At 39.9% G+C, this 25,035-nt stretch overlaps 1 protein-coding gene across 1 annotated transcript in view; it reads right to left on the reverse strand.

Annotated features, from left to right (window-relative positions):
- LOC133460266 (replication protein A 70 kDa DNA-binding subunit-like) overlaps nt 1–25,035 on the reverse strand; it is a 61,708-nt gene that overhangs the window by 35,513 nt on the left and 1,160 nt on the right. Inside the window, exons 3-10 of the mRNA XM_061740860.1 lie at nt 24,370–24,448; nt 23,933–24,041; nt 21,799–21,890; nt 21,587–21,685; nt 10,846–11,140; nt 7,557–7,659; nt 7,383–7,451; nt 2,270–2,462 (exon numbers count right to left, since the gene is read on the reverse strand). Of these exons, the coding sequence (XP_061596844.1) occupies nt 2,270–2,462; nt 7,383–7,451; nt 7,557–7,659; nt 10,846–11,140; nt 21,587–21,685; nt 21,799–21,890; nt 23,933–24,041; nt 24,370–24,448 (1,039 nt within the window). The remainder of the gene's footprint in view (nt 1–2,269; nt 2,463–7,382; nt 7,452–7,556; nt 7,660–10,845; nt 11,141–21,586; nt 21,686–21,798; nt 21,891–23,932; nt 24,042–24,369; nt 24,449–25,035) is intronic.

Raw genomic sequence — 25,035 nt, forward strand, 5'->3', positions numbered from 1 at the left:
TTACAGATACTGTTTTGTGCATAGATTAGGATTCCATCCTATTTAGGTCAGATTTTTCTGCTTGCATCTTAAAAACAATGGAAAAAAAATGTATGTCATTAAAAGTTTGATAAAACAACACGACTTTTGCACAATACTGTAAAAATATGTATTCCAGTGGTATTTTGACCGAAGCTGGAAACAAACATTTAGTACTGTGGTAAAACGTGTGAAACTGTTTGAAATTAAAAAAAAAAAAAGGAAATCTGTAGCCATTAACACTTCTATGGATTCCAAGACAAAGGGCGGTTTTGCGGGATTTAATCTTGCTATCTGTTCTCAGATCTCAACAAATCATCTCAACAAAAACACTGAACATGCTGCTGAGTCGATAATTTCCACCCCATTACACAAGTTATTCATCCCAGCGTACCTGCAGCAGAGATAAAGCTTTTCTGTTAGACACAGATAGGGCAGGGACCATGTTAACCTTTAGAAATAGTGGAATGAGCATTATCCCTTTTTTGTAATCTAATTTCTTTCCTGTACACCAGAATTAGCCTTCACTCTGACCCCTTCATAATGTATTCTTCCAGAACATGTGACTGCAAAAGTACAGACACCTGTGTCTGTCAATCTCTTCTTTTTGCCTGTGTACCCATGGACTTAAATCACCTGTAGTTGATGTTAGCGTTTGCCTGCTGACTTACTCTGAATCAGTCTAATTGTGATTAAATAAAGGCGACTTAATTTGAGGTTCAATTCCTCTTTATTACATTTAAATAATTCAATCTTGATGCAGTAAGGGATTATCCAATCATATGTCTAATTTTGCTTTGGTATGAAAACAAAGATGTTAAGGGGTCAAAGAGGAACAAGGTACCACTTCTTCCACAATTTGAATCTGCCACAGTTTGGTTTCAGTTCCGGTTTTGTTTTGAAACCCGTGTCTTTTGGCGCTTTTCCACTAACACCTACTCGGCTCGACTCAACTCGGCCTGGTTTCTTTTCCATAACAATTCTGCACCTGGAGCAGAAGTAGGAGGTTGGAGCGAAGCTGCTGTGACGTATTTGATTGTGTGATCTAAAGGGAGAAGACAACACTAAAGATGTAGAACCTGGAGGAGATGATAGATGTGCTGCTGGGTCTGTGGCTTGTGTTTGATATCAAGTTAAAAAATGAGAGAGAGAGAGAAGCTTCAAGCAGAAACGCTTTGTTTGTTTGTTTGTTTGTTTGTCTCGGCGCTGCTGAAAAGTCAGCTGGAGCCGTGAGCAGCTATGAAGAGACAGAGCTCCTGGAAGATCTGGTCGTTCCTTATCACCCTCTATATCCCTTTTTAATTCTCTCCTCAGCACCAGGTTTATGAACATCTGCACCTCAGAGTTGGATCACCAAACAGACTTTTGCTGCCACTGCCTGTTGAATAAAATTAACAAGAAGCTGCGAGTCGCTCTTTTGCTGATGTCACATCCTGACTCAGACGTCTGACTCCAACCCCCCGACCAATCAGTGGCCTGTAGTGTGATGACGTCAGATACAGCCGACTCAGCCGCTTAGAACCTCGGCAGAATAGTTACAGAAAAGTATCTACTCGGCACGTTAGACCCCTAGTGGAAAAGCGTAAAACTGAGGCGAGTCGGGGTGAGTAAGTATTAGTGAAAATGTGCCATTTGTGTTTCAGTTCTCTCGACTTCCCTTGTTCCCCATCTGCCCTGATCATCTGCACCTGTGTCTCTTCTCCTTCTGTGTATATTTTGTCTCTTCTTTCCTTTGCTCCCTGCTGGTCTGTGCTGTTTCATCCTTCCATGTTTCCGGTCTGGTTTTTTGCTATTCAGATTTTTTTGCAATCCTGCTCAGCAGCGCTTTGGGTTTTGTTTAAAGCTAGCGTCTACGATCTTGAGTTTAAAAAAAAAAAAAGACATCTAATCCTGTACTTTGGGTTATTTGTGTTGTGGAAATTGAAAGGACCAATAAACTAAACCAAAACTAAAAAGTGAGCCCTTTTTGACTCAACACATGCATAAATTATTAACTGCATGTTCATATACTGGCAGTAGTTAATATGTCTTACCATCAAAAAAAGCAGACTCTTACTTCCCAACTACATCACAATATTTGCAATAAAAAGGCATATATGACTAAGAATCTGTGTGCATTCATCTGTTTAGCTATTTTCCTTTGTGGTCAAAATCTGTTGTATGAGTCACATAGTCTGTTACCAAAATGGAGAAAAAAAAAACGACTTTCCGAAGCGCACATAAAATCTAAGTGATTAATTTGGTCTCTTACCAATGATGGCGTCTTTGTCCCGGTTTTCCAGCTCTCCTATGGGCACAAAGTCACACTGCACCGTGGGGACGCCCTGGCTGTCGTCACACGGCACGACAGATGAGTAAGAGTTGAGGGTCATCTCGTAGTCGTTCTTCAGTGTGTTGTACTGCTTGTTGGCAACTTTCAGTGAAGCCTTTGAGATGTAGTACACCTGCAGAGCAAACGAGTGAGCAAAATGTCCTGGAATTATAACATTAAACCAAATCAAACAGGTCATTTTCTGCACATTTCAAGATACTACTATTACTAAATTGGAGACCTTTTTTACCCCACAATAGATATGTTTATTACAGCCCCTGTTTACCCAAAGCCTTTTAATGCGAATGGGAAAAGCTTGGGGTCCAACTAGGATTAAGTGTCCTATCAGTACCATCACTTCCCCATTTCACCAGAAAACAAACAGCATTTGAGAAAAAGTCTGCTTAAAAACCTAATTTAAACTCAATCTAGAGACACACTTTTTCATTTACTTTGTGATGGCTCCAAAATCTCGTCTCCCTCCCTGCCTCTGGGTTTGTTTCTGTGAATGTTTTCGTTCTCTCTTGTCATTCTTACTTACTTTTGTATACACAGATACAGGAGCGTGAAACGTATCCAGAAAGCATTCTGGCTGCTCAGCACAAGTCGCACCCGTTCACTGTCAACACTTGGATCACAAGGCAGCGACACATTCACTCTTTCGTTTACTTTCGAGGGCAGAATGCACAAATCAGATCAAGCCTGTTGGGAATCACTGCTTGTGTATCTGAAACCTGAGCTCCTCTAACTTTCAATGTAATGCCCAGATTTAATTGAGTTCGTAAGCTCTAGTAAAGTAATGTACACCAGAGTATGTTATGTTAAGTTTCAAAATACCTTCTACCTGTCTGTTTTCACACAGGTACATGAGGAAGCCAACAACCTGCTCAAGGTTTCTTCCTCCTAAAGGGGAGTTTTCCTTTCCACTGTTTGGCTTAAGGTTTTTCTCCCACTAGGTGAGTTTTTTACCTGTCATTGTTTATCTTATGTTTATGTAATAATTGCTCGGGGGTCATGTTCTGGGTCTCTGAAAAGCGCCTAGAGACAACTTCTGTTGTAATAGATGCTATAGAAATAAAATTGAATTGAATTGAACCTGATCTGGAAGTTGAGATAGAGCATAATCTAAAACGTACCTTTTATAATCAGTGTTTCCTCGTTATCTAAGGGTGCTTTCACACCTGTCCCGTTTGGAGCAGTTGTTCCGAAACAGGGAGTGTTTCCCTCTAAAGATCGGTTCGTTTGGTATATGTGAACACAGCAATCGGGCTCAGATGTGGGACAAAACAAGTGAGCCGAGATCTCCTAGGAGAGGTGGTCTCTGCTCGCTTCATTCCAGACCTGGAGTGGTTCGTTTGTAGTGAGAACATAATCCCCACAGCAACCGACACAACTTCATTCATTGTGTATGTGCTACCGCAGCGCAAGGAGAAAAGTCGGCGCAGCCTCCACCACCTTCTCTCCTATTGGACGTGCCGAGATGTCATCACAGCGCAGCACAGTGAAATTAAAACATTTTCAATTCAAGCAGGCGCGGCACAAGCGCCGCGACAGAGCGGTCTGCACTTTGTGCCCTCTCATTGTTGTTTTTCCCGGGGTACGGAAGAGGAAACTCTGCGTTCATTTCTGACCAATCAGAGAGCAGTTGGTTTGCGCATGGCATTTGTTAACAGCTTTGAACCACTACAGACGGTTGCCTTGTGAACACAAACGCCACCAATGAAAAACGAAACATCTGTATCGATTTAGCCCCTGAATCGGAACAAAACAAACGGGCCACAGGTCTGAAAGCACCCCTAAGAAACATTTTTAGAGGGTCCTTCCCTGGATCTCCTCCATTTTAACCATTAACCTTAAGGGTGAGGCTTCCAGCACCAAACATTTCTGATTCAGATATTTTAAATATTCCCAGTAGCTTGTAGTATTGGGCAGGGACAGCTGTGGCTGCAGATATGTGGATTACTGCGTTTCGGTCTTAGAGGTGTGCACTTATGCAGAATTTTGCTGTGTTTGTTGAATGCATTGACACAAAAGAACAATGTGTAGCTCGATAATGCCCTTGCAGTGGGTGGATGCATTCATTTGCGGGAAAAAAACTGGGCAAAGCTCAACTTTTTGACAGTCTTTATGCACTACCATCCTGAGATGCTTTGCACAGGTATTCATCACACCTCTTAGCTTTTCATAGAACATGAATAGAATCCATGTCATGCAATCAATTTCTCAACATCCACAATCTCAATACTTGTGTCTAATGGGAAAAGATTTTGAGTTATTGCAGTTGAAGTATATTTCTGGGCGATCTGACCAGCGCATTTAAATGTGCCTCCACAAGCAACTTCATTTCCATAATCAACTCACAGAAAACACAGACATACAGCACTGAGATCTTTAAGCTCCATGAAAAAAAGCCTGTTGATCAGAATGTAACCTTATGGCTCCTAAACACTGCACCATTTTGACAGTCGTAAAGGATCACCACAGTTCACAGTGCACAACTTAGATATGTTTAATCTTAGATAAGAAGTCAAGAATGGTAAATCCAGAGTGTACAATAATGAGTCCTCTGAGTCGTTTCTTATGTGGAGAAATGTAGGATTGCATCATTAGTATGCAACAAACTAACTATCAAAGTTAACCACCCTGTAACAGCTTGTATGTATGGAGAAAACATTTTACAAAAAAATAAAAAATACCGTAATGAGAACCAGCCTGTATATACAAAACCTATGTGTGATAACTTGCAATACCGTAATAGTTTTGACGTTGTTGCCACAAGTCGACCAAATCTGCATCTTTCTCAGTGTCCTACCAAGCTTTTATTTATTCATTTAGTTAAGGAATCGTGCTGGGTTGCATTAATATATCAATGCAAATGGTATTTCATTAGTTAGTCTGTAACCAGAGTCCTAAGATAACTAGGACTGTGAGAAAATTAGACAAAGCAGTCTTTGGTCGGAAGATTGATGTGACAGTGATAGAACTGCTCACATTATACGATTTGGACATACGATGAAAGAGACCCCACAATTCTCTCAGGACAGCTGTATTTCAATCGCGACAGCCCAATATCATGCAGTGTGCAGCGAGCATTAGTCTTCTTTTCTGGTCCTTCTTTTGCATTTTGCATCTGTTACATTATTATTACATTTAGTAAATGCTTTTATCTAAAGCGACTAGCAACATAGGAATACAATCAAGCCACAGTGACAGTGTAAATCAATCTGTAAGGGGAAGTCTTGCATTCAGCAAGAATGGACATAAATTACTCACACAACAATATCTCTCAGTTCCTTTACTGTTATGTTGACTAAAAGGATGAAGGATGTAACATAAGAATAACCATGCCTCTCCCTCAACCATTTTTCAAGTGTTGTTGGGCATTAAAGCACTGATTTCTTTGATATTTTATAAAATAAAATGGAATTTATCATTGAAGACATTGAAAATCCTTGTGTCTGTTCTGTTTGGGGATTTGATAGACATACTTGACTGACCCTAATCACAGAAGTACATTGTTGAGCCTCCATGCTGATACTCCCATCTGCATTTTGTGCCCACAGTGAGCCCAATGCCATGTACTGTAGGTAATATACTGACAACGCTGTATATATCCCCACTTCAAAGAAACCCCACTATTCTTCTGAGCCCTGTAGCCTGAAACGCAAAAGAAGAAACGCTGCACTTGTATCCTTCATTATACAGGGAGACAGCAAAACTTGCAGCTATTTCTGAGGAAATGCTGATAATTAGGCACTTTCAAAACAACAAAACAATATTAAAATGCTTAAAAGTTTTCTTAAACTCCAGTCAAGAGATGTAATCCCAGCCTTATAATAATGAATGACGACAATAATAACAACATTAATAATCATGATAATGATAATAATATTGGATTAGATTTATATTTTGCTTTTCTGGACACTCAAAGCGCTCACAATGGTTCCATTATTAATTCACTCCTCATTCATATTTATAAATCTGCCTGAATGCAAAATGTCTCACAAACATCTACTGTACTTGAAACAAATACTAAGGCTAAAGAAAAGGGAAGCTGATAACTGGATTCACATGTAAATTCCAACAGTTCCCTACAATACTATGCCAGCCCCATGAATGTGCAACATATTCAAAATCTAAATTCTTTCAGAGGCCCCAATCCAGGGCTGGGGATCGATTCAAATGTCAAGAATCGATTTGATTCCAATTCTTAAGATTCAGAATCGATTATCAAGATTTGATTCGATCCGATTCGATTCAATTCCGATATTGATTTGGGTTAGTGTTCGATCGGCCACCCAACCGATCGGGCCCGATCACAGCATTTTCAAAACATCGGTATCTGCCAAAAAAGTATCGGGTCATACCTAGTTATTAATGTTTTTAATATATATTAAATCGTTTTATATATCGTTGCATTTAAGGTCACTTCCGGCCGTAAGTAAGTGAAACAAACATGGTTTACAGGTTTGAATTGTGACATTTTATACATGTTCATGTTGCATTAAGCTGCTGCTATTCATTCGATTCGACAGCAAGTATAGGCAGCTAATGATGCCGTAAGGACCAATCACCTCCCAGAATGCCGATAGAACTGCTTTCAGAAACATCGTGTGGCAGAATTATCAAACAGATCCAGGGCAGCAAACAGAGAGAGATGAAATCGGTTTTATTTTTGAGAATTTGGTTTTTAGCATTTTATGCAAATGTAACCCCAAGACAGTATATAAAGTAATAAAATATAGACAATTTAGTCAATTATAACTGAAAATGTTAATGTTATGTATGTAAACATACCTATATTTAAAGCCAAAAACAGGGCACCAGTTATTATTGTGTTCAACAAAACATTCCTTTTTTGGGCATAAACAAAAAAAATACCAAAAGTTGTAATGTAATGATGAAAAAAAATTATCGATATTTAGACATAGGAATCGATTTTTAGGAATTAATATGAGAATCGATTTAGAATTGGAAAATCGATTTTTTTCAACACAGGCCAACCCTCATCACTTAAAGTATGCATAGATATGGATGAGTGGGATCTGCTCACCTTTCCTTGCTCCAACAGGGAGAAAAACTTTTCCACTTCCTTGTTGAATGCAGTAACCTTGATTTCTCCCTGTTGAACAGCACATTTCATTGCACGGATAAAGCAAAAAACAGCCACGTGTGACGTACAGTTTTCTGACATGTAACAGACAGTTATTAAAGGCCCTCTACTCACACTCTCATCTACTATCTCAAACGAGAAGAGCTTTCCTTCTCCTCTAGAATTACTCCAGTTACGGACGTTGGACTTGTTGGTGACTCTTGCTCTGATAGTCCACCTGGGGTTAAGCAAGACATAGAAAGTTGTAAATAGGATCCAGTGCTTTAAAGTGAATTTTAAAACATGGTGTAAATGATTTATTTAAAAAAAAAAAAAAAAAATATCACAATCCTCAACACACTTGAAACACACAATACGATTTCAAGAATAAAGTCAAAATTTTGTGAATAAAGTCGAAATTTCGCCTTTTTTCTGAACATTTCAACTTTATTCACGAAATTTTGACTTTTTTCTCAACATTTTGACTTTTTTCTCGAAATTTTCTTTCAACATTAATCTCGACATTTCGACTTTTCTCTCGACATTTCGACTTTTTCTCAAAGTGCATAATGAAAAAAAAAATCTTCCTCCTGTAAAATATTATTTTTATTTTTCTCCTGCATGGCCCTAATACTCTTCCGTATAACAATGATTAGTTCAAGAGCTAAATTGCCAAAATATACCAAAATGTTTACTGATCTACATCCAAGCAGAGATCATACCGTCAACCATGTTTTCACCCCATTCCTATACAGATTTTCTTTACGTGAACGCAGACACGGCACATATTATACAATATAACCTCGGTTCAAAATAATAATCTTTCCCTTGACTGAAGCAGTGAACCTTAACCGAAGATGTCAAAAATAAAAAAACACACTTTACAGAGTTTCCCCAACTCAGTTCACATCAGTAACCAATGTGAGGCTGCACAAGGAAACATCTCCCAAAGAAAGCACAAATGTGTCTTTTTCTGTTTTTTCTTTGTTTTTCTTATTTAGGATATTCGGGGAAAGAGATATTCAAATCTTTCTGTTCAAAGATTGGTGTTGTATACTTGCTAACTCCTGGATGCATTTAAAATGTGCTTCTTGTTTTGTTTTTAAACGACAGAACAGCCACCTGAGCTTGACACTTTATGCAGTGGTGCTTTGATTGCACTGCTAGTTGTGCAATGGAGGGTATTCATACAATAACCAATTAAATCCCCTCCCCTATCGTGAGAGCAGCCACTGGCCCAGAGTGAACCACATTTCCACATAATGGATAAAACTGCTACCGCAAGGTTTATGGTAGTCAAAAGCCTATTGCAGTCTGTTGTTAAACATCAGCAGATCGGAACAGGTGAGCCATGGAGCTACACACAATAGATCTCTATACATTATAAAACACTGTAGTTCACACTGATGCACAGGAACAAAACTGCACTTTTCTTTTCTGCCAAGCTTTCACAGAAAAGCAAAAAAAGCTGTTTCCTCTGAATTAAGAGTTAGAATAGTCAAGACTTCAACACCTTGAGGCATAGTTATCTTTATAGTTTGCAAATTCAAACGGTATGTCTTTCAAACCCAAAATAAAGACTTGCAATGTACCATTACTGTAATTTGGGCAAGTACATCTTGCTATTCTGTGTTTTAGTCAGGTCAGAGACCTGGATAATGAAACAATAGGAAATGACTGAGGGGGGTATCAAGCAGTGAGCAGAAAAGTAGAACCTTGCAGAAGAAATCAATAGAGGAAAGAAAAAGAGACAGGTCCACATAACGGAATCAAAACCTCAGCAGCAGACCATAAAGACCCAGCAGTACCTGCCTGAAAAGTGCGCATTTCTGAGGCAAGATTGGTCATTTCATTTCCATGCAAATGGGCTGACTTGCATGCACACGTTCAATTCCACAGACCCACATATATTGGTATAGAAAAACGCTTACACATGCATGCTTCTACACACATTTTCAAACTTGCCCTGAAGTGCTATCTAGAAATGGCAGCAAAAAAATTAACTGGAGTGAAAAAATCAGAGAAAATTCTTTAACTGATGACTGAGCAGTAGAGGAATTATTAAAAAAATAAAAAATGAAAAAATCAGAAAGTGAAATTATAAATGTATACACAGTTTGTTAAGGGAAAAAAACAAAAACAGTTTAAATAAGGTTAGGTGCTTTTTAAATGTCCACTACAGAATTGCAAGTACTAATAGGGCTTGGTCGTCATCACTTGGCAGAGCCGCCATGTTGGAAGCTATCTCAGCTGCTCTTTGGACCACTGCGCACTGTGTACAGACGTGCTCCCTCTTCGTTGTGTCTTACTTGTAATCGTTACTTTCCGTTATTCTGTAAACCATGGTAACCCGTTGATGTGTTGTAGCTGCAGCAGCTCCACACATAACAGACGTGGGGAAAAGATCGCTAATGGTTTAACTTTTCACCGCTTTCCTGCTCGGAGGCAGAACCACGGAGGCCAAGAATCTGAGATAACAGAGTAAAGGAGTAAAAGAGTCGTCGGTTCGCTTGGATCGCGGCTGTAACCCTGCGTTCACACTGAAAGCGTAAAAAATTTCCCGACGCCAGCATCTCGCTGTTTGGAGCGTTCACACTGAAAGCGGCATGTACTGTTGACGCCTGCGATGGGCGGGGCTAAAGCTGCGCTGCAGAAGTGGAGGGAACAGTGGGAACAGCCTACTCATATAGCGTACACATCTTCAGTTTCCTATTTCACCATAGATCACACTTTGGGACGCCTTCTTTATATTTTAACGTTATTTCCGCGTAGATAAGAGTGAGTTTGATGCTCCTTAACAAGTTTGGTCCGCGGATCAACATCAACCGCCAGAGCCCACTCCCAGTGAACCATAAATCCGCCTAGGCTGATTTATGGTTCCGCGTCACACCAACGCAGAACCGACGGCGTAGGGTACGCGGCGACGCACACCGTACCGCAACCCTACGCCGTCGGCTACGCCCAAGAAAAAAAGAAAAGAAAAAAGTAAGAGTAATACAAAACATGTACTGTATGTTGTACTATTATACTAATTTATTGAAACACATGGCGAGTCAAACATTTACCAAAGCAGCTGCCAAACACGTGTAAACAAGGTAGCCGAAGACGTGGGTTGTGCAGAACTGCGGCAGTAGGTCCACGTCGGAGCTCCACTCTTTAGTAGGGATTTCATATGGATCCAAACCGTTAATAATCATTATTTTCTCCAAATACCGCTCCCTGGCTTCCTTATTTAAGGTTGCGTTCCGTCTGTTCACTTGGTGCTGCCACACTGCCACTACACTGCTGTTTGCAGTGTAGTGGCAGTGGCAGAGTTGTTTTACACTCACGAAGCTGCCAACATGGCCGCCGCGTCCCAGAATGCAACTTGGCGACCAAGCCCTATTAAAAGCAGAGAAACACTGACCCATACACCCAAACTTACTTGCTTTGGTAGGGGTTGAGGGAAGCAATGGGGAGGACTTTTGCTAAAGAATCTGGAGAACTGCTGCCTGCCTTCATGGGAGAGCCCTTCATGGGTGAGACTTTCATGGGAGAGCCCTTCACGGGGGAAACCTTCATGGGTGAGGCCTTCATGGGTGATACTTTCATGGGTGAGGCCTTCATTGGGGAGGCCTTCATGGGTGAGACTTTCATGGGTGAGGCCGTTGTGGATGAAGCACTCATGACTGTTGTTCGGGTGAAACCTCTTCCACTTCCTTGAGGAGATGAAGAGGCTGCTGCAAAATGAAAGAAAACCTTCATTAGAATTCCAAACAGAAAAGAACAATTGCAATTCAACCTTGACCAAATTCAATTCAATGTTATTTATATAGCGTCTATTACAACAGAAGTTGTCTCTAGGATCTTTCCAGAGACCAGAACATGACCCCCGAGCAATTATTACATAAACATAACATAAACAGTGGCAAGAAAAACTCCCCTTTAGGAGGGAAGAAACCTGGACCAGGACCTGGATCATAAGGGGGAAACTCCTGCTGAAGACCAGCTGGACAAAGCAGGAAAAGAGAAAACAGACAGAGAGAATGAAGAACAGAGAAAGGAGAGACACAGACACAATACAATTTCTCCCTCAAAGGAGAGAAAATTTGCCTGATTTACAAATACTGATGGTACCTAGAAAGGAAACATCAGTTTTTCTCTGCAAAAAAAGAAGTAAAAGAAAAAAAAAGGGTCAGTCCACATAGTTTCACTCAAATTAAAACCTGGGCGTTATATTTGTTTATGCTGAAAAGGTTGCATTGAATTTTTTTCTACTGATTTTTTAAAAGCTACAGTACATGTTATGAAATGTAAGCGGTACCACCACTTCATAAGCCTTATGACGAACTATCAATATCAAGACAATATCAAATCACGAGCTACAGCTGCTACTCTAGGTTGAAGGTTACACCTACTCCCCACCTGACACAAACAAATATTGTTAACGGTGAAACTTACTAATAAATGATAAATAATGTATATAATTATTAATTAAATCATGTAATTCAGTGAAATGAAAAATCCAAAAGTCAATCATTACTGCCCAATCCCGTTCATTCAGGAATCATGTGATCTGACCCTATTTCTGATCACATGATTGGATCAGGGCATCATGAAATATAGCTACATTAAATTGAGTTCGTAAGCTCACTGATAACATTGGTTTGTGCCAATTAACAAAGTTCTTTCCCTTTTCCACGCAGGACTGCTAATCAGTCATTAATATCATAATTACTTTGCCTTTCAGACAAAAGAGGATGTAATCATTCTCTTTTTTTGGAAGTAGATATCAACTTATTAGTGTTATCAGCGGGACACTACACATACTAGTATTAGTTTAATTTAAACAGTGTGATACTTTATATTTCATTGAAATCAGGGAGAAAGATTTTCAAGGATATATGGGTCAAATAATATGTGACAACAAAAATGATGCAAAACCCCTAAAAACAGCTATAAAATATTTATTATAATGTGTAATAATTGTTAGAAAATAATTTGCTAGGATTTGAACTGAACTGAGATTCAACATGATGCCCTAGGTGGAACTTGATGATATTGCTTTCACACTCGAAAGTGGGTGTTCAGCTTTAATCTAATGTAAATACCGTAAAAATAAATCTGCATAACTATGGGGAAGAAAATTAGGCATAGGCTCTATTTGTTTAAGAAACAAAAGCCAGGCTCTGATTCTTTAGAAAAATAATAATGAAAAGCCAAAAGTAGCAGTTTCAACCAACCCAGAGACTCTTATTGTGTCAATATACCATCAAAATATAGCATCAGACACATTAGCAAGATTCAGGCAAATAGTTAGCTGTTGTCAACATACTGTTTATGCATTATTTTGTCGTGGCATGAATGATCTGCCATACTAAAGAACAGCATTCGAGTGGATGAACTGTCAAGGATGAAAGCATTTCATTCGTCCGAGGCAACTCCCCTGATTTAAGCTCCTGTTCTTGAGCACAGCAAATACTCAGCTCTATGAGACTCTCATTTATGGGGTGTGCACATCTGCGTGTGTATGGATGGTGAGTGCGCTCCTTTGGGAAAACCACACATTGAACAGCTATTTTCAGGTGAGCGGTAATTAGCATCAATATTCATACACACGCTACCCGGATGGCGTGTTCGAGAGAGAAAGTTGTTTTGAAAGAAAAAAAATGGAGATGATAGGTGATAAAGACTGGGGGTGGGGGCTGCAAAACAGAGGCAGGAGAGGGGGATAAAGCTGTTTTAAGGGTGCTCATTTATTAGTGTTAAAGTTCAGTACAGGTTTCTAACGTGTATGCTGATAACATTTCCAGCAGCGGCAGCTCATGTGGTGAGGATTCTCTAACTAGAGGGGGAAAGGCAGAAATGTTGCAGTAATGGATGTACATGTGTGTTTTTTCCCAGGGGTGGTAATTAATATTTTAAATATCTGTATTTACATTTTAAATCCGGTCTTTGTACATTTTGACCGTATAGAAACGTAATTGTCGTCAGTTGTGTGAAATAGGTCCTGGAAACAGGCATTGTGGCATAGAATTGTCAAATTGGTTTAATTCACGGTACAAATTGTTACAGATTACTTTTGTAATAATGTATTTGACCCGGTCTTTGTACGTTTTAACCGTATAGAAATGTAATTCTTGCCATTGTAAGAATGAGATGTACCTGCTGTACTCTACTGCCCTTACTTTTTGTGCTTGTGCTTTTTATTTTTTTACCTCTTTATCATTTTATTTACTGTTTAATTGTGTCTTGCCGCTTTTCATGTTGATGTAAAGCACTTTGATTTACCTTGTGTTGCATTGTGCTATACAAATAAACTTGCCTTGCCTTAAATATCATGTTATATGATGAATTTAAAGTCTCGCTCATGTCTACTGTTTTGAAGGACTGGATGGAAGGGCTCAATGAGTGGAGGATTCTCCTACACAGCTTTCTTGACAACTCCAAGAACTGCCCAGAGCCAGGAATATGGACTTGGTGGACAGAGCTTTACTAAATGGCTACATCGGCTGACCTCATCACTCCCCATCAGTGCCTGGAAATCAACAGAAGACCAAAACTTCTGATTCACAACAATCCACTACTGCTACTGGCAAGGAGACCTTATCGAGATAACTCCGGTCATTTCCTGAATAGGTGTCCAAAAGTTCAGTACGTCACAAAGGACAGCAAGTGCTCCGGATGAAGACAAGTGTCAGGGGAGGACATTAAGGTCAAGGACATCAATCTGCAAAATGCATCATGAAGGCAATTTCAAATCCCATGGCTGCAGGCATCTCACTTTACATCATGTTAATAAAAAGTGGCAGGGTATAGAGGAAGTGCTAGAGAAGGCAAATCCACCTACTATATGTATAAATACATTTTACAGAGTCAATCTACTGAAAGGTAACAGTTTGGATTGAGAAAGAAACAGGGATGTTCGTACAAGATGTTCGTGCATGACTGAGTTTAGACAGCTGGATGCAGAGTGACTTGAATTAGATTCTGGCTGCCATGAATAACCGATGGAAGTCTGTGAATCATGGGGTTAAGCATAGGGTCAGTGACATGTCCTTCTTGAGCAAATATGTTGTTGCTGTTGGGTTCTTCATCATATGTTTGGAGACCCGCTAAAAATAAATACTTTTTTTTTTTTTTAAATCACTGCAGCAGTGATGTGAGAGATAGCTGTGGCTTGTACCAAGAGTTAGAATTAGCTGTCTGCTCACTTCAGTTTTCAATCTTTTAAATCACATTGATCCATTATGGTGGTAGGAAATATGGATTAAGAAACAGCAGTTCATGAATCGTTGTTCATATGAAATGGTCGATCAGTTACGTGTGAGTTGGGCATGGTTTGTGCCTATTAGTCACACCAAGCTACATGTGTTACCCTGATGGATCAGACCCTCATATAGAAAGATGTAGGGTCTGAAAATGATTCAGAGAAAATGAGTCAAGAGAGTGAGTTGTGTAAAATAGTAAATTAAACTTTTGTCATAGCCTGTCGGCAAAACAGCAATACCTCTACCTTATAAAGGAATGATATGAGTGAAGTTTTCTGTCCAGTTTTTGAAGAAAATATCAGAATCTTTAACTGCTGATGCCAAAGCCGATTCAAACGCCCGTTAATCCTCAGCACTATCTACACTGTTAACATCCAGATTGTGTTGCTGCTCTGTTGTCATCGTGTTAAGTCTGCCCAGGGACTCTCTCCACAAGGACAGACTGATTTGATTGGCTCCCCATGACTTTTGAGCATAGCTATTGAGCTTCAACGGATGGTAGCTAAATGTCCCTGAAAAGCATATTAAAATTTACTAGCGGTAAGTCCAGATTTCTAAGTTATAGATGTATACTTGTTTGAAGAAAACTGTAATGTAAAAAGATAGTTTTAACAGTTCTTGCTAGTTTTAACAAAGAGAGGACTGTAAATGCATCAGTATTACATGTATAACCTACAGTAAGACTAAAATCCCACTTACAGTGAACTGCTTCCTGATGAGCATCCCAAATGTTGTGGGTTGCTTTATCATCTCAGACACAATCTTTGCATCTGAAACCTAGCTGCAATCTAGGGCTACATCAAAACTGCCTCACGACAGTAAACTGCTGTGAAGATGCGAGGTACAAAAGAAAGATGGGGAGGTCTTCACAGAAGCCTAAACTCAGACTGTCAATCAAAATGCTGTCTCTTTTGTCATTATTATCAGTAGTAGTTATTAGGGCCCGAGCACTTACAGTGCGAAGGCCCTATTGTATCTGTAGGAATTTTTTTCCAGTTTTTTTTATCCAACGAAATGAGGGCCTTTTTGCCCCCCTAAACGTGCCCCAAAAGTCACCAAATTTTGCACGCAAGCCAGGCCTGGCAAAAAAAAATTGATATTTAATGGTTTGCATTAATGGGCGTGGCCTAATGGCTCAACAGCGCCCCCTAGAAAACATTGTGCCTCAAGCCCCGCGATACAGTTTGTTGTACATGCACGAAAATCGGTACACACCTGTATCATGTCGCAACTTAAAGAAAAGTCTCTTGGCGCCATGGCCGAAACCGAACAGGAAGTTGGCCATTTTGAATTAATAGTGTAATTTTGGCGCAATTTTTGCCATTTCTTCGGCCGTTAATGCGGCCTGAACCGTAATGTGCACCCAGGTGTGTTATACATCAAAATGTGCGTCTCGATCCTGCGATGACGCGCATTACTTTTCTCAGTCAAAAGCGTTACCGTGGTGACGATAGACGCCAAAAAGCGCGCCCCCCCCCTTCATCTGATTGGTCCATATTTGATAGTTCCTACTTTCTGCCATAACTTTTGAATGGTTTGACATAAAGACTCGTGGGTGGTGTCATCGGACTCGGTTTTGAGTACTTGACCTTCATTGGCATGAATTAGCCCCGCCCCTTCTTCTGATTGGTCGATATGTGATAGTTTCCATTTTCTGCAATAACTTTTGAATGGTTTGACATAAAGACTCGTGGGTGGTGTCATCGGACATGGTTTTGAGTCCTTGCACATAATTGGTGCAAATTAGCCCCGCCCCTTCTTCTGTTTGGTCGATATCTGATAGTTCCTACTTTCTGCCATAACTTTTGAATGGTTTGATACAGAGAGTCGTGGGTGGTGTCATCCGCTAAAATGTCCAGGCCTGAAGAATCTACATGCAAGTCATACAAGCTTCCACTGCAGCACGCCTGAACGTGCACAAGGGTGCGAGGGCCCGTTCATCGCTGCTTGCAGCTTTAATTATGATTATTATCCCACAGCTCTTGGAAACACACACTTTCTGGTATTTAGTAGTGTTGTTGCCAACTTTTAGAAAATGTAATTTGCAAAAATATTGGATTTTACTCCAAAGCTTAACACCATTCAATAGGAGAAACTCAGCAAAAGATAATACAATATGTATTTTTGGCTGTAAAGGAAGGTGCATGGCCATTTTCTCAGCAGAACAATTAAACACAGCAGCGTGGTCTCTGTATCTGGTGGGCTCTCTGGGGTAACATGGATCAAAGGATGATAGAAGGGAAGTCTGATGAACTACTTTACACTGAGCCTCCTCTTTGCTGAGTCAAATGAGTTGACTTTCTCCCTCTCCCCCTCTGTCTGTGCGTCGCTACAGGGGAGTCAGTCCTCAACACAATATTCATAGAGCCATGAACTGGAGAAGCCATCGGCCCACACACCCTCAGCCAGTCACAACATCCACATACAGCCACTACACGTGAACAGACACACACTATATACCCAGCACTCATTATCCTCCCACATGCCTACATCTGCCACTGAGGAGAGCTTTTGTGTACGTTTCTGCCATATAACAAAACCCTTGTCAATGCTGAGAGCAGCTTGTGGTATAAAACAAGTTAGTGAAACAAAGCTATATACAAAGCTTATATTTTTGTCTTTTTGTTTTCTTATTTACATTTATTTATTATTGATTATTGTTGTTTTGTTTTCACTACTGTTTCATGTTCGAAATAAAATTTTAATTCAATTTCAATTCAAAAGACATGATCCAATGTGTTAGCCATTACAGTGAGGACCACCTGGGCGGTACTGTACCACCAGTCTAAATAAACGTATTGATGGCAAACACCAGAATTGTGGAGCTGTGGTCTCCGGCAGTGGCAGGACGGCAAAAACTATTAATAGGATTAACTGATGCTTTAAAAAAAAAAAGGTTTTTGAGATAAAGAAACTGCACAGTTCTACTCTCTTAACCTTTCCTGTGACCACTTTCAACAACGTGGCCCCGCGGCCCCGCGACCCCGCGTCACCTCGTCCTTCACCCTTGACGCTGAAGTGATGAGGGATTCAAAACCAGGATCTATATTTTTGCTTCTTAGGTTTGGCTAAAATATAGTCTGGTAAATGAGATTTCAGAATGAACAACCGAGTGTGTGTTGCACCTGTAAGGTGGCTGCAGAACAACAGCATCTAGAGAAAAATCCCCGGGATTGAAGAACAGCAAAGCTTTTGGCAGCATGCTGAACTGGAAGGGAACATGGCTCCCTCTCTTGGTGAGCTAAAGGAGTGTAAAAATGTTACAACACTTTCTCAGGAGCAACTTAAAGGCTCTCCCTCAACAATCAAAACAACCCATTTAAGAGTAAATCCTTGTGTAACAAAAGAAGAACAAACCTTATAAAACATATAATTGTGTTAACTACTACTAATACAATTATTACTTATAATTCTACTACAAACTGACCCCAATACTATACGCCTGTCCTGCATTTATGTAACACAAATGAGCAGCAAGGTGGAGACGGATGATAATAAGCATGCCACTATTGACATAGAAAACTAGCATCATACCAATATGTCACACACATTTCTTCTTAAACATTTAGCATGCAAGCCCCCAGGGGTCAAAAGAAGTCACTTGGACTTAACAAACTGAGTTGAGAAACTGAGTTTTTGGTTTCAGGACAGGTGTTCAGAGCTCATTCAATCATACTGTGATTAATCATGGCAACGCAAAGTGAATCCTCCTATTTTAGTTTGCTAAAACTGGGCATATTATTGTAATCAAATCAAATCAAATCAAAACGATTATGAGCAAATATATAATATATATAATGCAATGCACATACATACGCATACGTACAGTATATATATATATATATATATATATATATATATATATATATATATATATATATATATATATATATATATATATATATATATATATATATATATACATACATACACATACAAACCCAATTTTTTTTTTTGGGGGGGGGGTGACATCCGCTGCCAATCCAATGCACAATGCAATGCAGCGGTGTTTGGTTGCTAAGTGCTGCGCAGATACGTATATGTCATAATTCAATTTGAAGTTGAAAAATCTCAACTTTATGCAAATGAGCAGCGGTGAGGCCGAGGCAGCGTCCAATCACAGACCGGGATTCCCAAAGCAAGAAGCCTCAATGCAGATTGTACTTTCATGTCACACAAACGTACACTCATTCACATGCACACATGAGCAGAGCTGTGCACTAACAAACTTATTTTATCAGGAATTAATATATTTAATCCAGCAAACTGACATTTTTGCTGATTTGACTGCCGTTTTTACCTGAACTGCTCATGTGAAACATGTAACTGATGGTTGAGGAGCTGTATGGTCCCAACGATTTTATTTGCTACATCGATCCAACACAAAATAATTAAAAACCTTGCTTATTAATCACAAAACACAGTTTAAACAATATGACCAAATCCGCTCCGACCCGGTGTGTCAGTGTTCACTGCAGACAGACTGCAGCTTCACTGGGACCAACAGCTCTCCGATCCGGGACCAACCTTGTTAAGGAGCATCAAACTCACTCTTATCTATGCAGAAATAACGCCGAAATATGAAGAAGGCTTCTCAAAGTGTGATCCATGGTGAAATAGGAAACTGAAGATGTGCATGCTATATATATATATATATATATATATATATATATATATATATATATATATATATATATATATATATATATATATATATATATATATATATATACACACATATATACACATATAGGCTATATGAGCTTTGTTCCCTCCAGTTCTGTAGCGCAGCTTGAAAGCCCGCACACTGCCGGCGTCCCGAGCCTCCACAGGGGATTTTTGTGAATCCACCATTACACTGCAGTGCTGAACAAGGACTGAACAAACACCACAGCTGCCCACTAGGTGGGGGTGATGAGCATTTTTTCCTGTTTACAAATGGCCAGCAGCATGAAAGGAAACAAAATAAGAAGAATGCAGCAAAAGAATAAAGAGAAGAAGAAACACGTAAACAAAGGATGCTACCAAGCGCCAACATTGGTGCATTGGCGCTCATCGTTGCAGGTCCTCAACTGACCGATAGAGGCTGGCAGCAAAAGCCAGTCCATCGACTCCCAGGTTAAAATGTCCAACTTTAAAAAATATATACAATAAAAAACATAAAAATAAAAAAAATATATTTTGTGAGGGTAGCTCACATTAGCTACCCAGGGAACACGGGGAGAACATGTAACTCCACACAGAAAGGCCTTTCACCAACCACACCCAGGGTGTGGGTGCTGAAGTCATGGGGGGGAGTAAACAAGCCCCCAGCATCAACAGCTTCCCCGGCGAGAATTACTTCTAGCTGTGAGGCGGCTGCACTACCAGCTGCGCCCCCTTACCCTCCACTTCTTTCTAATATGATTGATTGGCAGTCGACTCAGCCAATCACTGGCCTTTATCACTTCCTCAAGCCGTTTGTATGAACCCAGCGTCAGCTAAACATGCCGGTCATTTTTTATTTCGCTGTTGAGTCAACGTGTTAAACGGTATAGCCCGCTATTAGCGTCGGACGGCACTTGTACAGATATTTTGGTGGGGCTTGGGTGAAGGAAAGCTAACTTTGATTGACATGCGGTAGGTGTGTTCCTGTCGGCTTGTATGTAGAAAAACGGGCTTCAAAACCGGTCTCTAGAAACCAGTGGGTCACATGACTGACTGCTTCAGGTGAAAACTAAACCCCAACTTTTCTCTTACAAATGTACTTGTAGCAAAATGTCTCTGGTCCAAATGATTCCAATGACTTGTGGTCACATGATTTATGTGAGAGTGTTGAGCCTGATATAGAAAACCCAATTAGTAGAGACGCCCCGCCAGGAGGTTCCTGTGGGCCAACCTGAGTACGTCTCCTATTACAGGGACGTTTTTTGCCCCGTAAAACTTTCTAATGGCGCTTTTCCACTAGTACCTACTCAGCCCGACTCGACTCGCCTCAGTTTTGCGCTTTCTCACTAGGGGTCTAACGTGCTGACTAGATACTTTTCTGTAATTACTCTGCCGAGGTTCTAAGCGGCTGAGTCGGCTGTATCTGACATCATCACACTACAGGCCACCGATTGGTCGGGGGGTTGGAGTCAGACGTCTGAGTCAGGAGGCGGAAATCAGCAAAAGAGCGTCTTGCGGCTTCTTCATTTTATTCGACAGGCAATGGCAGCAGAAGTCTGTTTGGTGATCCAACTCTGAGGTGCCGATGTTCATAAACCTGGTGGCTGAGGAGAGAATTAAAAAGGGATCTAGACGGGCGATAAGGAAAGACCAGATCTACCAGGAGCTCTGTCACTTCATAGCTGCTCGAGGCTCCAGCTGACTTTTCAGCAGCGCTGAGACAAACTAAATTTTTTTTTAAAAGGCGTCGCCGCTTGAAGCTTCTCTCACTCTCATTTTGTTTTTACTTGATATCGAACACAAGCCACAGACCCAGCAGCACATCTATCATCTCCTCCAGGTTCTACATCTTTAGTGTTGTTGTCTTCTTCATTTAGATCACACAATCAAATACGTCACAGCAGCTTCACTCCAACCTCCTACTTCTGATCTGGGTATTGAAAAGAAACGAGGGCAAGGTGAGTCGAGTCGGGCTGAGTAGGTACTAGTATAAAAGCGCCATAAAATTCCCTTTGGCAGGGTCGTCCCTGGTAATGGAAACACACACCAACGTTCCGGCCCCAAAACATCTGCCCACTAGTGGAAACGCACCTACTCATGCTAAAAATCGAGCATGACTCTTTTGAATGACAGCATATCTTAGTGAATTTTGGACCATTTTTTAAATATATTATTGTAGTTTTTGTGGTAAATAAAAACCTTTTATAGACACTGTCATTACTGAAGCAATAGATCACAAATAAAGTAGTTTTTTTAGCAGATACTCACCGCTGTTATACCGAGAGAACGGTTGACATGCTGCACCAGATGAAGGAGACTGGTGTTCAGAAGCAGTTGATGAAACTTTCTCTGGAGATGACTTCTTCCCTGCAAGTTCAATAAACCAGCAGAGATTCATGATTGTTGTTATTATCTTCAACCATTGACATTCAAGCAAAAAAAAAAAAAACACATAGAAAACAAGAAAAAAACAAACATACCATCATTTTTATATGGAGTAGGATTTCCAATTTTTTCTCCAATTTCTTCTGCGGACTTCAATATCTCCAAGTCGAGCACAACCACAACAATTCTGGAATCAGAAATGGATAAATGGATGAATGCATGGATGAATGAATGAATGAATGAATGAATGAATGAATGAATGAATGAATGAATGAATGAATGAATGAATGATCAATTGCTATGCAATGGTATGCACACACAAAAAATATAGACAAATTACTTAAATAAATGGAGATGTTGTTAAAATAAACCAACATTAAAATTAAAGCATTTTAATTCTGCATTTACAATATATATATATTTTTTTAATCAGGAATTATAAAAATCTGAATGATGCAATATGTACAGTATGTCAACCACGTGTGCTCACCATCATCCCAGCTTTAAGTCATTAGTTAATCAATTTCTGTCAAAAGGTGACTAAATTAGGCAAGGCAAGGCAAATTTCTTTATATAGCACAATTCAACACAAGGTAATTCAAAGTGATTTACATTGACATTAAAAGCGGCAAGACATGATAACAAATAGGTAAGAATAAGAAAAGAAGTAAAATAATAAAAAGCACAAGCTGTTAAAAAAAAAAAAACAGTAAAATAAGGGCAGTAGAGTACAGCAGGTTTAATTTAAGAGTACAGTACAGTACAGTTCAGGTCTGAGTCAATAATTACACCAAGATTTCTGGCTTGATTTGTAGCTGTCAATGACATGGAGCCAAGGTGAGCGCTGATCTTTTCCCTTTCATTTTTAGGGCCAAAAATGATCACCTCTGTCTTTTCTGCATTTAGCTGGAGAAAATTCTGGCACATCCACTCATTGATTTGGTGAATACAGTTACTCAATGAGAGTAGGGAACTGTAGTCATGTGGTGACACTGAAATAAAAAGCAGAGTGTCATCGGCATAAGTATAGTAGGAAATGTTGTGATGTTCCATAATCTGAGCTAGGGGTAGCTCATTAGCAACGGAGTATGAAAAATTTGCACGTTTCCAAACAAGGTTGCTGCCCTCGGTGATTTGAAGTCGGACCATTACTGACAAGGTTGCTAAGTGTACAAATGTGGATTGCAAATAATGGGACATTCTATGAAAGAAGTATCTAAATTCAGAGTAACTTATCAGTCATCCAGGGTCCAAAATTAACATTTTGACTCACTTGCCAAAAAAAAAAAAAAAAAAAAAAAAAAAATCCGCCAGCCAAAACCATTTTTTTACAAGACAAATTATTACGGTAAGTATTATGTTGAATACAAACTTAAAGAAGAGTCCATAAAAAAGTTGAAGCAGAATTATTTTCAATGTGTGTGTGTGTGTGTGTGTGTGTGTGTGTGTGTGTGTGTGTGTGTGTGTGTGTGTGTGTGTGTCTAGGGGATATAAGCGTACCGAGACACAGTTTTATGTACCATTAGTCCCTTTTTATAATGGTAGATACCCCAAGTTTAACACTCAAATCTAGCGTGTTTTGGATGAATACGGGATCTGAAACTAACATCAATTGACACACGGCGGCGTGTTGAACCCCGCCAATAACTCACATGTGAGGGGCCACTAAATCAAGGGTCAGGACAAATGTAAACAGATGTAATGCGGGGTGGTGGGTTGTGGGCAGGATTTGTTGATGACAAGACAGGACGTCTGAAAGCTCCTCATCCAGAGTTGACGCCATAAACTCCCCATTACAGAACCGTAATCTGAAACTGGCTGCTAAAGTGACAGACAGCTTTGCAAAACACGAAACTCGGATCAGTTACAAACTGAAGAGCCTCAGAATGAAATGATTTGCATTCAACGAACGTTTTGCTGGCCAAACAGAAATTTTACTCCCCATGGGCGCTGGGTGTTAGTTTCAGACCCCGTATTCATCCAAAAAAACTATCTTTAAATACTTGACTATTTGAGCTCACATGTCTTATCAGTGGCTAACTGCATGCAATTTGAAGAGTTGTTGCAAGAGGTTTGTTTTCAACAATTAAATAAGAAGGATTAAATAAGAAGAATAAGCAGAATATCCATATCCAAGAGTTGCTAAATATCTAATACAAATAGAACTGGGGTTGAAAAGGAGAGAAAAACAGAATAATGAGAGAAAGGACACGAATAGGCAACACATACCTGCCATCTGCGAGTGTGGTGGGCATGGTCTTCTTTAACCTGCACACACAGTTTGGTGCCAGGAGGTTTTCTTCAGGCAGATGGTTCAACTGGGTGGCTAGCATGAACGCTGCAAACATATATCAATACGTTCACATACTTCAAAAGACAACTAATTCATTATCATCTGAGCCCCCAAAGTTTCCTGACCTACAGGCAGAATGTAAAAACCTAAAGCCTGCAGACCTGACCAATACAGTTGATTCTGGTTCTGACGTCACGCATCATTCTTACACATTCATGATTCAGAACAATTATTGATGAGGATACTCTTTACTAAGCAGTTTTGTTTGTTGCACGCCTGGAAGCAGGAAATACTGTGCGCCGTAAAACAGCATACATTTAGAAAGTGCACAGACTACCTGGAAGTGTCTTTTTGGCAACGTTGAGATACTTACAAGACGAAGAGTGCTGACCATCGCTCATCGCAAGCCGGAACCTGGGCAGGCCCGAGGGATTATTGATTAGACGCATGTTCTGAAAAATACAAGGGAGAAAAGGATCAGGTAACTTGATGCCAAACAGCTGGCAAGCCAGCTGAAGACTCAGAGCTCTTATACATCACGCTGACAGTCTAATGCAGGAGTCTTCTACTTTTTTTAGCCCAGGGACCCCTTGGATGAGAGAAAAACAGAGCAGGGACCCCCGCTTGTAATTGGCTGGCTTATAATAACTTTTGAATGGGTTTTATTCTGCTTATATCACCTTATTAACCAATTCCTGACTGGGTTATTAGCCTACATGTGTTTATGGTTGATTAAATTTGGCCTCGCCAGACGTGGAAGGAGTAACGTTATGCCGAGCTGCAACGTTACAATCTCCAGCTTTAGGCTTTGTTATTGTCACAAATTTATCCTTCAGGTCTAACTAGCGTTAAATACGAAATAGCCAAGTCAATTTCGCAACAAATTTTCTTTTCTTAAACAGCTAGCTAGCTCATTTTTCCGCTCTAAAGTTGACATTAGTCACATGACTCACGTCATGGGAATCATTTATGTAGAGTTGTAGACTAAATAGTTATTGTTGAAAGTAGATTATTATCGCCTGTTAATGGAGTTTTCTCA

The sequence above is a fragment of the Cololabis saira genome, chromosome 14, assembly GCF_033807715.1.
Source record: "Cololabis saira isolate AMF1-May2022 chromosome 14, fColSai1.1, whole genome shotgun sequence".
Lineage (NCBI taxonomy): Eukaryota > Metazoa > Chordata > Actinopteri > Beloniformes > Belonidae > Cololabis > Cololabis saira.